This window comes from Carassius auratus, chromosome 46 (assembly GCF_003368295.1).
Source record: "Carassius auratus strain Wakin chromosome 46, ASM336829v1, whole genome shotgun sequence".
In the NCBI taxonomy this organism is placed as follows: domain Eukaryota; kingdom Metazoa; phylum Chordata; class Actinopteri; order Cypriniformes; family Cyprinidae; genus Carassius; species Carassius auratus.
Genome location: NC_039288.1, coordinates 6502608 through 6515933, shown reverse-complemented (window position 1 = coordinate 6515933; position 13326 = coordinate 6502608). Strand labels below are relative to the sequence as shown.

The 13326-nt window shown below is 38.4% G+C and overlaps 1 protein-coding gene across 1 annotated transcript in view; it reads right to left on the bottom strand.

Moving 5' to 3' along the window:
* The window catches only part of LOC113064000 (A disintegrin and metalloproteinase with thrombospondin motifs 2-like), a 72270-nt gene that overhangs the window by 41918 nt on the left and 17026 nt on the right, over nucleotides 1-13326 (bottom strand). The window contains exon 3 of the mRNA XM_026234481.1: nucleotides 358-526. Within this exon, the coding sequence (XP_026090266.1) occupies nucleotides 358-526 (169 nt within the window). The remainder of the gene's footprint in view (nucleotides 1-357; nucleotides 527-13326) is intronic.

The following is a 13326-nucleotide window of genomic DNA, read 5'->3' as shown; positions in this document are numbered from 1 at the left end:
TCTGATTGCGGTCATATGATTTACACCAAACTTTACATGATGCCAAAACACAGAGGAACCTAAACTGTTAATTATTATTATTATTATTTTTTTTTGGATATCTCAAACAGTGTTACCATAGCAATTTATTAAAATAGTTGCAAAAAAGTAAGCAAGGGTTGCCTTATAGCCTATCTTTAAAGTGCATTGTTCAAACTCCTCAATACTTTTAATTATTTACTCATTTGGTCACAGTGGCAATGTTGATCCAGTGGCAAGAAACTGAACCTCAGCATCCCTCCCTGGTCATCAAGCATGCATGTGAACGAGTGGCTTCAGCCCCTCCATGACGAACTGGTGTCAAAAAAGTGATCTGACCTCTGGGATGAAAGTCAGTGGGATGATTGATGTCCGGTTTCTTGATGTCAGAGGAGCGGTAGATGATGTGATGACGTCCATGTCCTCCTTCCTCCTCTCCTGTCATGTCACCTCCTCTCTCCAGTGGCTCGATAAAAAACTCCTCTTGACCTGCACGGATCATTCCTGCCTGACAGGTTTGAAAAAGAGAAAGAGAAATAGAGATTAGGTTTTTCAAAGGCAGGTACAGCACAAATCTTGCATATCAAGTCCATTAAGTGAATCAGCTATAAGGGCTATTTCTGTAAGCCTGCTATATCATGTTTTCAGCAGCTTTGTAAGAAACCCACGGGCAACCTGATCTCTGAATCGATCCATCCTCTTTCTAACTCGTGTTTGGGCCTGACCATCTCCAAAGCTCTGTGACATTGCCCGTCATAAGCAAAAAAAATCTTGCTAATGTTTCCGAACATTTTTAGGGAACAAACATAAGATTGCCTTGTTTACACAGTTTGAGAAGAGACTGTGAGAACAGTCTACGAGGGCAAAGAGGGAAATCCAAACCGAAAGGGAAGATCAATATGAATCTCTCTGCCAGAGTGAACAAACTCACTGACAGATACACTTGACAGCTCATGTTCTGTCCTCCCTGTGTCTAGATTCACTGGCTTTGAGCGATGATCCACATCCACTGCCAGGGGCGCTGTGAACGTAACGAAAGCAAAAGAGAGAGAGTCTGCAAGGCTTTAGACACACCAGTCTAATCGATTGTAGGACATGTCACAGTCCCTACGACTTATTGACTTTTCCCTGACTGAAAGCAGGGTCTTTTCCTTATGCTTCAATAGCAATTAGACAGCCCAAACAAGAGTGCAAATCGAAGGCAAGGTTAGACCTCTTCTTGATGTGGTGTGAACTTCAAACAGGGCCGTCAGTCATCACAAATTTGAAGCCTGGCAAAGTGCAGGCAGCTGAGCTAGTCATTTAGCTTGGTCTCCCTGGAAATATTACACAGCTAGCAGTCCCGCCACCTCCCTCACTCCCTCCTGCATCCCCTGAGGGGTTCATTACAAAGGAAATGCCCGGGTACTGCATAAATCGGCATCACCGCATGAAGGGCTGTTGTCGCACGTTGTCAAAATCGACTGAAAGTGCTGATGTGAAAACAAAACCTTAAATCCACTCAAAACACTCTGTGCCATCTCTGTTGCAAATGAAAATGACAGTGTAACCAGAGATTAAATATGCATTTTTCTTCTTAGTGACCTGAATGGGTCTACCAGACATCCTAAATCTGGGGAAAAAAGATTCTGCAATGTAAGTATTTTTTGCTCTGTTTACCAGTAAAAACCTTTAAAACAATATCAATTTACTTGAGAAGCAAAATCACACAGGATATTAAGACTTAAGTTTAAAATTAAGGATGGAAATAAAACACATTTAGAAACACACACACACACACACACGTTTGTTTTGGTGAAAAGTGGGGACATCCCATAGGCGTAATGGTTTTTATACTGTAGAAACTGTATATTCTATGGCCCTACACCAACCCTACAACTAACCCTTACCCTAACCCTCACAGGAAAATTTGTGCATTTTTACTTTCTAAAAATAAAAATAAAAAATAAAAAAACAAACAAAAAAAACTAATTCTGTATGATTTATAAGCATTTTAAAAAAATGGGGACATGGGTTATGTCCTCATAAGTCACCCTCTACTCGTAATACCTGTGTCATTCCCATGTCATTATACAGAGTTGTGTCCTGATATGTCACAAAAACAAGAGCACACACACGCACACACACACACACACACACACACACACACACATTACAGTTAAAATGTTTTGGGTTGATAGTTTTTTTTAATTCTTTTAAAAGTAGAAAAGCTGGATTATTATTAAATAATATTATAATTTAAAATAACTCTTCTATATTTTCATATATTTTAAATTATGATTGAAAATGTAACTTCTATATATTTCAAGATTTCAAGCTTTAAAAAATTTAATAAAGTAAAAATATTAGTTTGTATTGTTAATCAAAATGCTTTAGTAAAGTGTACTGGAATACCAGTCAAACTACAAACACTTCTGTCTAAAATATTTGTAAATATTATAAGACTGTTTGGGATGTTTGTCCACTCACTTGAATAAGTTAAATTGGTATCGTATGTGTGATTGTGTGTGATTTGTTATACTATCTGTTGCACAAAGAAATGTTCCATTGGGGACAAATAAAGAATTTGAACTTGAACTAACATCAGTTAAAATAGTTTGTAATTTCTGTGTGTGGACTGAATTTTTGGTGGATTGGATTTCAATTATTTATTTTTATGTTGATAAACTAGCACTGATGCACATTGTGCACACAATTTACAAATTCGTTCCCTCAGTGTACTGAAACGTGCACAAAATTACTGTTGCATTCCCTCGATTTACGATTGTGTTCAGTGAACGAATTAGTAAATCGTGCACACAATTTATATATCGAGTGAACAAAATAGTAAATCAGGGGAAATTACAGATTAACTATGATTCCTGATTTCTGAAACATTGTTTCCAATGACATTTCACCAAAAAAACTAATTTTCACTAGTTATGCAAGGAACTAAGGCTGAGTGACTACTTTAAAAAGCTAGTCAGTTGGGTTTTACTCTACAATCGAACATGTCTGCGTTTCAACTAAATAATTCTTTCCATTTGGAGTCCTTTTGGACTTTTCCAGATGTCATTATCTGAAATCGAACCTATCATATATATCAAAGCCCCTCTTTTCTCATGGAAAAACTATATTTTATCTTAACTATCTTTCAGCCAACTCAAGCACAAACAGTTAGGCTCTAATAGCCTTGTATGAACAATCTATATTAAAATGTTCTGTTTTGTTACAGTTGAAGCACAGAAACATAGCACAAAACCTCCAAAAGAACAATATCAGCGAGATTGTTCTTGGGCAGACTTCAGTTGATCTGAAGTGTCACTGTCTGCCAAAATATCCAAGGGAGAGTTCACGAGCAGATTCAGATGCATTATCTGTGTTTGTGTGTGCTTGAATATGTGGAAACTGGCCAACCACCCTGTTTAATAAGAAATCCACAACCTTCTGTGGTCACTCTATACTGTATATGTGTGATTGCTTATAAAGCTGATATTTGTTTGATTCTGACAGCTACAAAACAATGAGAACCATATCTATACAATTGCCAATACCGCTTCAAGTTTTCCTGGCTCCAGGTGGCCATTTAGATTTTCTTGTTGTCAAATTTAACAGGAATTGATAGCCAAGATGCAAGGTATTTTTTCAGTGTCCCGCTGCCTAGCAAATTACTGTCTCCACTTCAAAGAGTGAGAAATATTTTTCATTTACACCCAATCCACACCTAGGAGAAAATACAATCAGTGTCAATTTATAAGTTCCCATTTGAACTGAAGTATCACAGTGTGGAGAAGAAAAAAAACTGCTTCAACATCATGAGATTTAAGACAAAAGCTCTACTCCAAACTTAGCAAGCTGCCTTACTCCCTAAACTTTTTGTAAAAGAAGCATACTTGAGAATAAGTGTACTTATTACAGAAATTCAGTACACAAAATTGCATGCTATTGCAATTAGCAATTAAATGGAAATGTATAATAATAATAATAATTATTATTATTTTACATTTATATTAATTTCAAAAGCTTAATAATGCTTAGTTTCACTATAACTTATGTGTATTTAAATGTCTGAAACCTGTCCGAACTGGCTTCGTGCCAGCCAAAGACCGAAAGAGGATTTAAATTCAGCAGTTGATGACGTGACACACCAAAAGTGAAAATTGTTCACTTCAGGAACCAGCCAAGACTGATCACACTGGTGTGATTGTGCGCGTTAAAGGATTAAATATGTCATACTTACAGGCTGTCAGAAGCGCCAGACTATTCTTGCAAAGTTGGAACTGCCCAACTTTATAGAAATAGCCTTTGTGTGTAGACGGCATTGTAGGCTACTTTCCCAGGTTCAGGAAACTGTCCTCCATAAAATGCACTGCAAACATCTAAATATTTGGGTTGAACTGTTCTGGAGCAGAGTTGTAAATACAACTTAGCCACTGATTTCTAGTTGTGTCCTGGTTTGGAAGGCGAAACAAAGTGAACACAGCATCTCCACAACATGGCGGCAGCGGCAACAGCGAGAACAAAAGTCACACCTTCTTTGTTTGCATGAACATTTGGGCATCGTTATGTAAATCTTCACACATCGTGATGTAGACATGTGGGGGCATGTTAGAATGAGCTGTTTTAGGAGGGCATGGTTGACTCTTAACTTTTATAAAGAATATCTTTTTGGATTTGAGACTGTAGTCTTTGCAACTTTACAGATCTTCTTTATGCACCAAGAGCTTGTAACACCCCATAGAGAAAGGAAAATTGAAACTGCATCATATGACCCCTTTAAGATCATAATGAAGTACTTCACATGTGCTTTATGTTACTCAAAATAAGTGTACTTCTTTAAAGCATGACAACTACTTTTCATTTGACATTATTAGAAAGTACACGTAAAAAAAAGAAAGTTTGCTTAAGTGTGTTAAGAAAAATGGTCACGAAAGTGTAATGGAGTGCAGTGTTAGTTCAGTCAGTCCACAGAGGCATAAGGTGCGACCAGCTGATGCGGTCAGCTGTCAAATGGTTCCAATCACTACCATTCTCTAATTAGACACGGGACATATATACGTGGCACTACTGTTCTGTAAGTATGCTCAAATGGCTCGCAAGCCTCCCTCCCTCCCCATTATAAGCATGAGCATATTACTGTGCACCTTCTGGTTGTCGTCTCTTTGTTTCAGATCACTAAGGTTTTCAAGTCCCGGTTGGCATTGACCTCACTGAGGTCCACTGAGAGACACTCATCCTAATAACCAAGCTACAGAATAGGCGTCCCACATCTACACAATTACCACTGTGGCATGTGTCATTTCTCCAACCTTGTCAGCCATCTTAGATCTATCTTTTCACTTTGTCACAATGCATTCTTGGATTGATTAAAAAGGCTTCCTATAACATTGCATTAGCATTAAGTGGGAAGTCGTGGCCTAATGGTTAGAGAGTCGGACTCCCAATCAAAAGGTTGTGAGTTTGAGTCCTGGGCCGGCAGGAATTGTGGGTGGGGAGAGTGCATGTACAGTTCTCTCTCCACCTTCAATACCACGACTTAGGTGCCCTTGAGCAAGGCATCGAACCCCCAACTGCTCCCCGGGCGCTGCAGCATAAATGGCTGCCCACTGCTCCGGGTGTGTGTTCACTGCTCTGTGTGTGTGCACTTCGGATGGGTTAAATGCAGAGCACAAATTCTGAGTATGGGTCACCATACTTGGCTGAATGTCACTTCACTTTCACTTTCAAGTGCTAAAAAGAAAGGATCTTAAGAGACAAAAGAAATGTATTGCATACTCCCTGGAAACAGTCTAACTAACATTCAAACTAACCAAGATGAAGTTGAGACAAAAAGTTAGTGTGTAAGACAGAAGACACACACACATGGAAAGACAAACAGAGAGAGAGAGAGAAAGAAAGAGAGAGAGATTAAAGATTACAGTCAGAGCTGAGTCCAAGAGAAAGGAAGTAGTGCAGTTCTTCTCCAGCTTGAGGCCCTTGAGAAGCCAGACTCTGACATAACACAGAAGGCTATTAGGAAGCTGTTAATATAGTGTAAAAAAAATGTTACATATGATAAAAGAGAAAAGGTTAGGTGGCTGGGTGTAATGACATTAATGACGATGGACAGATTGCTACACTTAACATATTGGACTGTCCTGTCCAATCCATCACGGGGATATTGTCAGAGTGTGGAATATGACAAATGAACAAGATGTTAATATAACAGCTCATTATAAGCTATAACCATAATTTACTATCCCTTTTTTAACTCTGTTAAAAAAGCAGCTTCAGCTAAAAAAAAAAATTGCCACTTTAGCTTCAGCAGTTATGGTGCTTTCAAATCATGCTGGAGAGATCATATTTATGAGCTGAACGCACATGAGCGTCACTGTGGTGATTACGAGTGGGATGTGTCAGATGCAGCATCTTGTTGGTAAATTTGTCATTCACAATAAAACCAGCTTAGTTGCATATTTACAATATGACAGTATTTTACAATTTCAACTGAAAAGCAAAAACACTTTCGATGCACATTCCTTATTCATAATTTTATAATAAAAAAAAAAAAAAAAAGTATTGGTAGAAAGGTTAGAATGGCTTCTTGCTCACACCAAACTGACTTTAACGTACAGTACTCAGTGTCATAATTACTGTACAACTTCCCAGGACTTAAAACACACCATTAGCATGTAACTGCAACAATACACAGACAAAAATCATGCTTTTCCAACTGACAGCCATTGAAAGGTGCAAGCAAAATATTTTTTAAGTGGAATGCAAATCACAAAACAATTGTTTGTACTTGTTTGATAGCAGTACCTATACCTTAGCAAATGCTATTGGGATGAATGGAAATGCTAACTGATAGCTCACTCTCCAGGTATATTAGAACTCTTTGAAAGAGTAGCATATGATAAACTAGACTGTCAGTCATGGAATATAGTACACAGAAGACCAGCTGCGTATGCTTTTGGTCCTCTGGATCCCAGATGAGAGCAGTTTTTCCATAGTTCCTGATGACTGTTATACAATACTTGCCTTGGGAGAAAGAAGAGCAGCTAAGGTTTAGGTTTCAATCAAGATCGGATTTGGGTGGTTTCCAGACATGAATTGGTTATAAGAAAATTGAATATTAACCTTGTTTTTAAACAAGATTTGTTTCACTAAGACCTGTAAGGAGATCTGCTGTACAAAGCAGCCACCTGTGTTTTCTTTCACACAGAACATTTGCAGTGTTTTCATTTATTTAATTTTAAGCAAAGCCAAGGCACCCACAGTATGAGGTGTTTGAGCAACACTACACTTACTGAAGACTCAAGATCAGTCAGACTTATGATGATGAGCTTCCTCATGTGTGGTTTTGTTGGGACAACAGAATCAATTGTGCTTGCCTGTGATCTACTGTATCTTAAATCGGTCTCTACTTTTGGACATGGCAGTCTTTTTAAGTTTTTTTTTTTTTTAAGTTACATTCAGATTATTCAAATGTCCAGACCAGATGTTGAGTTCCCCCTCACCTCTGGTGCCATCTCTGTAGTTGGTGCCCTGATATTAGTCTGTGAGGCAGGGTACTGCCCTGGGAAGGTCTCCCAGGGTGTTAAATAAACAGATTAAAGGTTAAAATGTCAGTTCATTCTTAGTAAAAAATAAAAATAAAGTTTAGGTTACGCAGAGCGAAATAAGAAAGGTACTGCCTTCAGAAAGAATTCTTATTAACTTTGCTGTTATTTTTGAATTTTCAAACTGCTAAAACTTTGCACTTTTCAAATAATGCCTTTACTGTATGACCAAAAATGACAGAGTAATCTATTTTATGTTTCAGCTGCTTGATCATGCCAGCGCCTCAAGTGCACACTACTGCATACTGCACTCCACTGTGGCATGTTTTTAATAATATGGACACATTTGGATTTGTGCCTATGATGTAAGCCCAACTTTACCTTATGTTTTGATTTAAATTAATTTGTTTTGGCTTGTTTTTTTGCTAAGTCCATATTATTATACACTGCAATTATATTTATGCAATTGAATGATATATTTTTAATTATTGTTCTGTTCTGATGCGGTTAAAATTAAAGGATTTGGATTCAATAAACAAAATCCAAAATGCAGCAGCTAGAGTCCTTACCAGGTCAAGAAAATATGATCATATTACCCCAATTTTACAGTCTCTGCACTGGCTAGAATTAAGTTCCGTATCAGTTATAAATTATCATTACTTACCTATAAGGCCATAAATGGTTTAACTCCTGTGTACCTAACTAAGCCTTAAACCACGTTAAAATCCATCACGCTCCCTAAGGTCACAAAACGCTGGACTTTTGGTCGTTCCTAGGATAGCAAAGTCCACTAAAGGAGGTAGAGATTTTTCACATTTGGCTCCTTAACTTTGGAATAGCCTTTCTGATAATGTTCGGGGTTCAGACACACTCTCTCTGTTTAAATCTAGATTAAAAACGCATCTCTTTCTCCAAGCATTCGAATAATGTATCATAAATTGTGAGCGTAGCTGCATCTGATTAAATGCGCATTTTTATTCTTTAGATTGGGTTAAACAAATTAATTTTACTTTGTTGGATCAGCAGCTATGCTAATGATGTCTCTATTTGTTTCTATGTTTTGCCACAGGATTTGCATCCCGTGTTAACTAGGATTTACACAAGCTCCAGTCTGGATCCAGAACACCTGAGATGAGATGATGCTGACCCTCAGAGGACCCCAGATGATGCCAACCCTGAATCAACAAACAGAACTAACAAATATTGCTACAAGTGTGACTGCATCATATTATAATTATTAATTATTAATAATATTAATAATGTTCATCGTCTGGTTGACTACGTCTTGTATTAATTTTTCTACAAATCCTGTCATACGTGCACAAACTGACAGTCACCACTTATAAGCTACTAAATATTGTAGAAACTTAATTTTCTGTAAAGTTGCTTTGTACCGATTTGTATTGTAAAAAGCGCTATACAAATAAACTTGAATTAAATGAATTTGGCGTAAAGTGAGGGGAACTAAGATATCATATAGTGTTCATTATGTTGGTACATAATAACATTATTAGGCCTACCATTATTATTTTCTGAAAAACGCAACTTATACGAGACTTATCTTTTTTTACATTATTTGCTCCAAAAAAAAAAAAAAATGAACTAAAAATGTATTAATGTTTTTTTAAAAGCATGCAGAAAAAGAAAATATGCAATACAAAAATTAATCAGTTACAAATTTTTACTGTGGGTTAACAAATTTGTTTTGAGTCTGGGTCAGATCTGGTTTACATTCACTTCTGACTTCAACATTGTTGATTTTTCAGTCTTGATTGCAAATGTTTTTTGTTTTTTTTTGGATGTACGATGGAGAATTAAAACAAAAATCAGGCTTGTGTATATGACATCAATTACTAGGCCTACATTCTGTCAAGCTACACGGGGCGAATTGCATGGAGACGCTTGAGAATTCTTTAACATGGAATTTTTATATAATCATGATCCAATATTATCCAAAGGGGAGGGTGCTCTGGAGGTCCGTCAGGGCACCGTGGCGGATCTGGGGACTCGGGAGGCCATGGCGGAACAGAGAGCTCCATGGCCTAGGCAGACACCCTTCTCCTCACCCCTAGTTTCCTCTTCTGGATCGGGGGGAAAAGTTGTGGTCTGGGCCAACACTAGAGCAAACTCTGGAGGAGCAGGCACTGAAATGAGCTCTGGGGTTGGCAGGCTTGCAGCATAAATGTTTGTTGGGCTTGCAATATTAATGTCCTTTTGGCCCTCCACATTAACGGGCGGCAGGCTGGGTAAGCTGCGGACGGTGGCGGGCTTGACTTTGCAGCTGACTTGACTCGTGAACTGCCGGCAGATGGGCCCCGGATTGGGATCAGAGGCTCTCCAGACACTGGATGAGGCGGGGAGCATGGAGACGCTGGAGATTTCTTCAACATGGAATTTTAATATAATCACAACGGGGAAACACGGGATCTCAAAAGACATTTAGGAAGATATGTAAACGTTGACAAAGGAACTCTAAACTGGAATCACTATTTATACACAAGACCAGACAAACGAGAGGACGAGGAACAGCTGGAAGTAATGAAACAACATAGAAACACCTGGGGCAAATTAACACAATAGGGTGGGGGGGGGGGGGGCATGGAAAGAAATCAAACACACGAAACATGGGGAGAGAATCTGACACATTCTTTTTTCTTTTTTTTCAGAAATGGAAGTAATGTCAAATGATATTGTGTGTTCGTAATTTTTATATTTGTAGCTATAGGCCTATACAGCATAACCTACAGATCTTCCAGTAGGTTATTTTACGGAGGTGTAAACATGGGAATCTCCGGCCGTTGAAAATCGTTGACAAACATCCAGTTCATAAATGAAACTAGGCTTTATGTTGTTAAATTGTACATATCAGATTCTTTTATTTAAAAGTTGCATGTTTGTGTATTCCAATTTTTTTTTTTTTTTGATGCATCTGAAAATTACTTTCAAAAACATTGTTTTTCCTGCTGCCCCCTCCCCCCTCACTTTGTGCGCTCTGGTGCCGACCCTGGTGCTCATGTGGCGAATTGCACCAGTTCAATGATTCAGGTCAGATTACTTAAGGATTATTGAATTGTGATTTAAAGTAGAAACCTGAGTGTGCGTGATCAGACACACAGTGAAGTGGAATAGCGATTCCACAGAGACAGACACAGCCTTACATGTTCCTTCTGATCATTTGATCTCCTGAGCCAGGCAAAGACAACCAAGTTCCCCATGCCAAACCTACTGCTTTTTTACAGCAATGGCTGGCCTGTATTTCATACAGACGTCTCGTCTTCTCTCTAAACAACTGTCAGGGAATATGAGCAGCTCTCAGAGAGGAGGAAGAGCTCTGGACGACTTCACAGATTTTTGGTTTTGGATCTATTAAAGAATGACAGATGATGAAAAAAGAGCCAGAATTCCGCAATTATGCCTAAAGGTTTAGCAGGAATGTTGATGTGATGAAGCAATGATGGTGGATGCTAAGTACTGGAAAGTATTTGCACACATGTGCACACACACACACTGTATATGAATCAGGCCAGACCTCACACACATGCACACATTTTTTCCTGTCTGGATCAAAAACCAGTGATCTCAATTCCAGCCAAGCTTCCTAAGAGCATTAAGACACCCAGCCAAATAATAGTAACCTATTTAAAGCCTCATAACCTTATAACTTTTTTCACACAGTACTGTAATTTTCAAAACTTTTCAGTGTCAGCTCTCACTGAAAACCTTTTCTATCAATGGACCTATGGTTAAACTGACGCCATGATCTCATGTTACAGGCTCTTTGCCACTTCATCAGCTGCCAAGAATTCATTGTCTTTTCCTTTTCTCTTTCTTAAGCAAAAGGAAAAACTGATACTCCCACCTCACATTTCCATTTACATAGTTAAACAAGGTTAAGCCTTCACATTTCCTTTAATCAGATGAATCAAATCAAAAGCTCAGCAAAAACCAAACTCAAATATGGCTGAAGGTGATACCATATTTCTAGGTATTAAGAAGGAAATTGGGCTCCACTCACTCACTGGCTTTCTATAGGCTTTGTGGTCTAACTTACCTTTGTCGTTTTTTGTCTTTTTGATAAGTATTTTCTTTTTAAGTCTTGTTTTCCCCTGTTTCTCACCACATTGTAAAATCTTTAGGTCACAGGCCTCCTCCATTGCTTGAGTGAGGGGTATAACATATGTTCAGAGTTCATAAACCTTCCACTGTCATGCAGAATGGGAAAAGGAAAGGAAGGGATTGTTGTGGGAGGTACTGGAATAATGGGACCAGACACCTAGTCGGTCCGCTGCTTAGTCTGTCTTAAAATGTGTCTGTGTTGTAAGGACCTATTTTTGCATGCCAGTGGAGAACACCATTCTGCGTGATTGCAGCATATATTGTGATGTTACCACCATGTTGACCCGGGACATTCAAAAGAGTTCTCTGGCCAAAGATGCTTCTCCATATTCCTCTTCCTGGACCACTGCCTTTCATTTTTGTTGAAGACCTGTTTACTTTTAATATAGTGCGTACACCTTGATTGTTGAATTTACAATTAAGCACTTAAGTGTCTGCACATCTAACGGCCGTGTGTCTGTTCAATAGGTTCATATGTGTAGTATTTTGGAAAGCAGTGTCTTGAAATGGCATAGAGAAGCGTGTTTAGTGTTTTGCAAAAGGTGTGTTTTGGAAAAAGTTTGAGGCTGAGAATGTGCTTACAGTTGTGCAGATCTGGGATGAAGTTTTGCTCTTTGAGTTTAAGGTTTTACTAGCTGTGTCTTATTTTAAATTTGAGTGTGTAAGCAATCGTAAAAAATCTGTAATGTTTGTTTCTAATTCCCACACTCCAGTCCAATGAGGTTTTGCTATGGCTCATTTAATTGAGTTGAAATTTATTTTATTTATTTATAGTAATAATAAAAAAAATACATTACTACAATAGTGTATACTATTGTAGAATTTTACATTTTGGGCGAATTATTCCTTTAAAACTAGAAAAAATAAATGGAAATGGCATACGAAAATAGTGTTAGTGTACTTCTCAAGTAAAATTAAATTTAAAACAAAGCAAAAATACAGATGAAAAACAGATTTTTGCAGTGTTCAAAGCCAATTTACTCTGTAGGAACCTCTGACAAGAAATATCACTTTAAAACAACACTATAGCACACATTCAGCACAACTGGGCCAGAGGGAGAGCAAGAAAACGAGCAATAAGGGAAACACCTCTTTATCTCCACGAACCAACAAATCCAAATCTCGATGTCACCCAATAATTTGAAGAATTCAGATTTGAGCTTCTCACAGTGAGTTCAAGTAAGTACAGCTGTAGGGAGGAACTCCTTATTTAGCTTGTGATTCCCTGTCCAGTCCTCCCTGAACACGTGTGTCAGGCCAGTCTTTGTTATTCCCTCCACAGGAAGGAGAGGCGTGTGTTTAAGGTATCAGGAGACTACTCTGAAGCAGGCCAGACCACTCTCCTGCTCTCTCTTTCACAGCTGCCACATCACAAGACTCTTAAGTCGAGGTTCACAATGAAAACGCAGAGGCCCTTCCAGAAATGAGAGCTGTCATCCATCTGGAAGGCAACTCCAAGTCAATCCCATGCCCAAAGCTCTAGAGTGATTTCATTTGTACCTCTAAATCGCCCTGTTACTTTAGCACACTGAGCTGTGCGGTCTCGAATTTGCAAAATGTTTATTTCCTTTTTTTTTCTCCAACACTTTATGTTTTGGAGAGCGTTGCTGGTGGAATGTTAATGACATCATCAAAGCACTCTGAAATATTCCCAGGTGACAGGTGCCAGGAG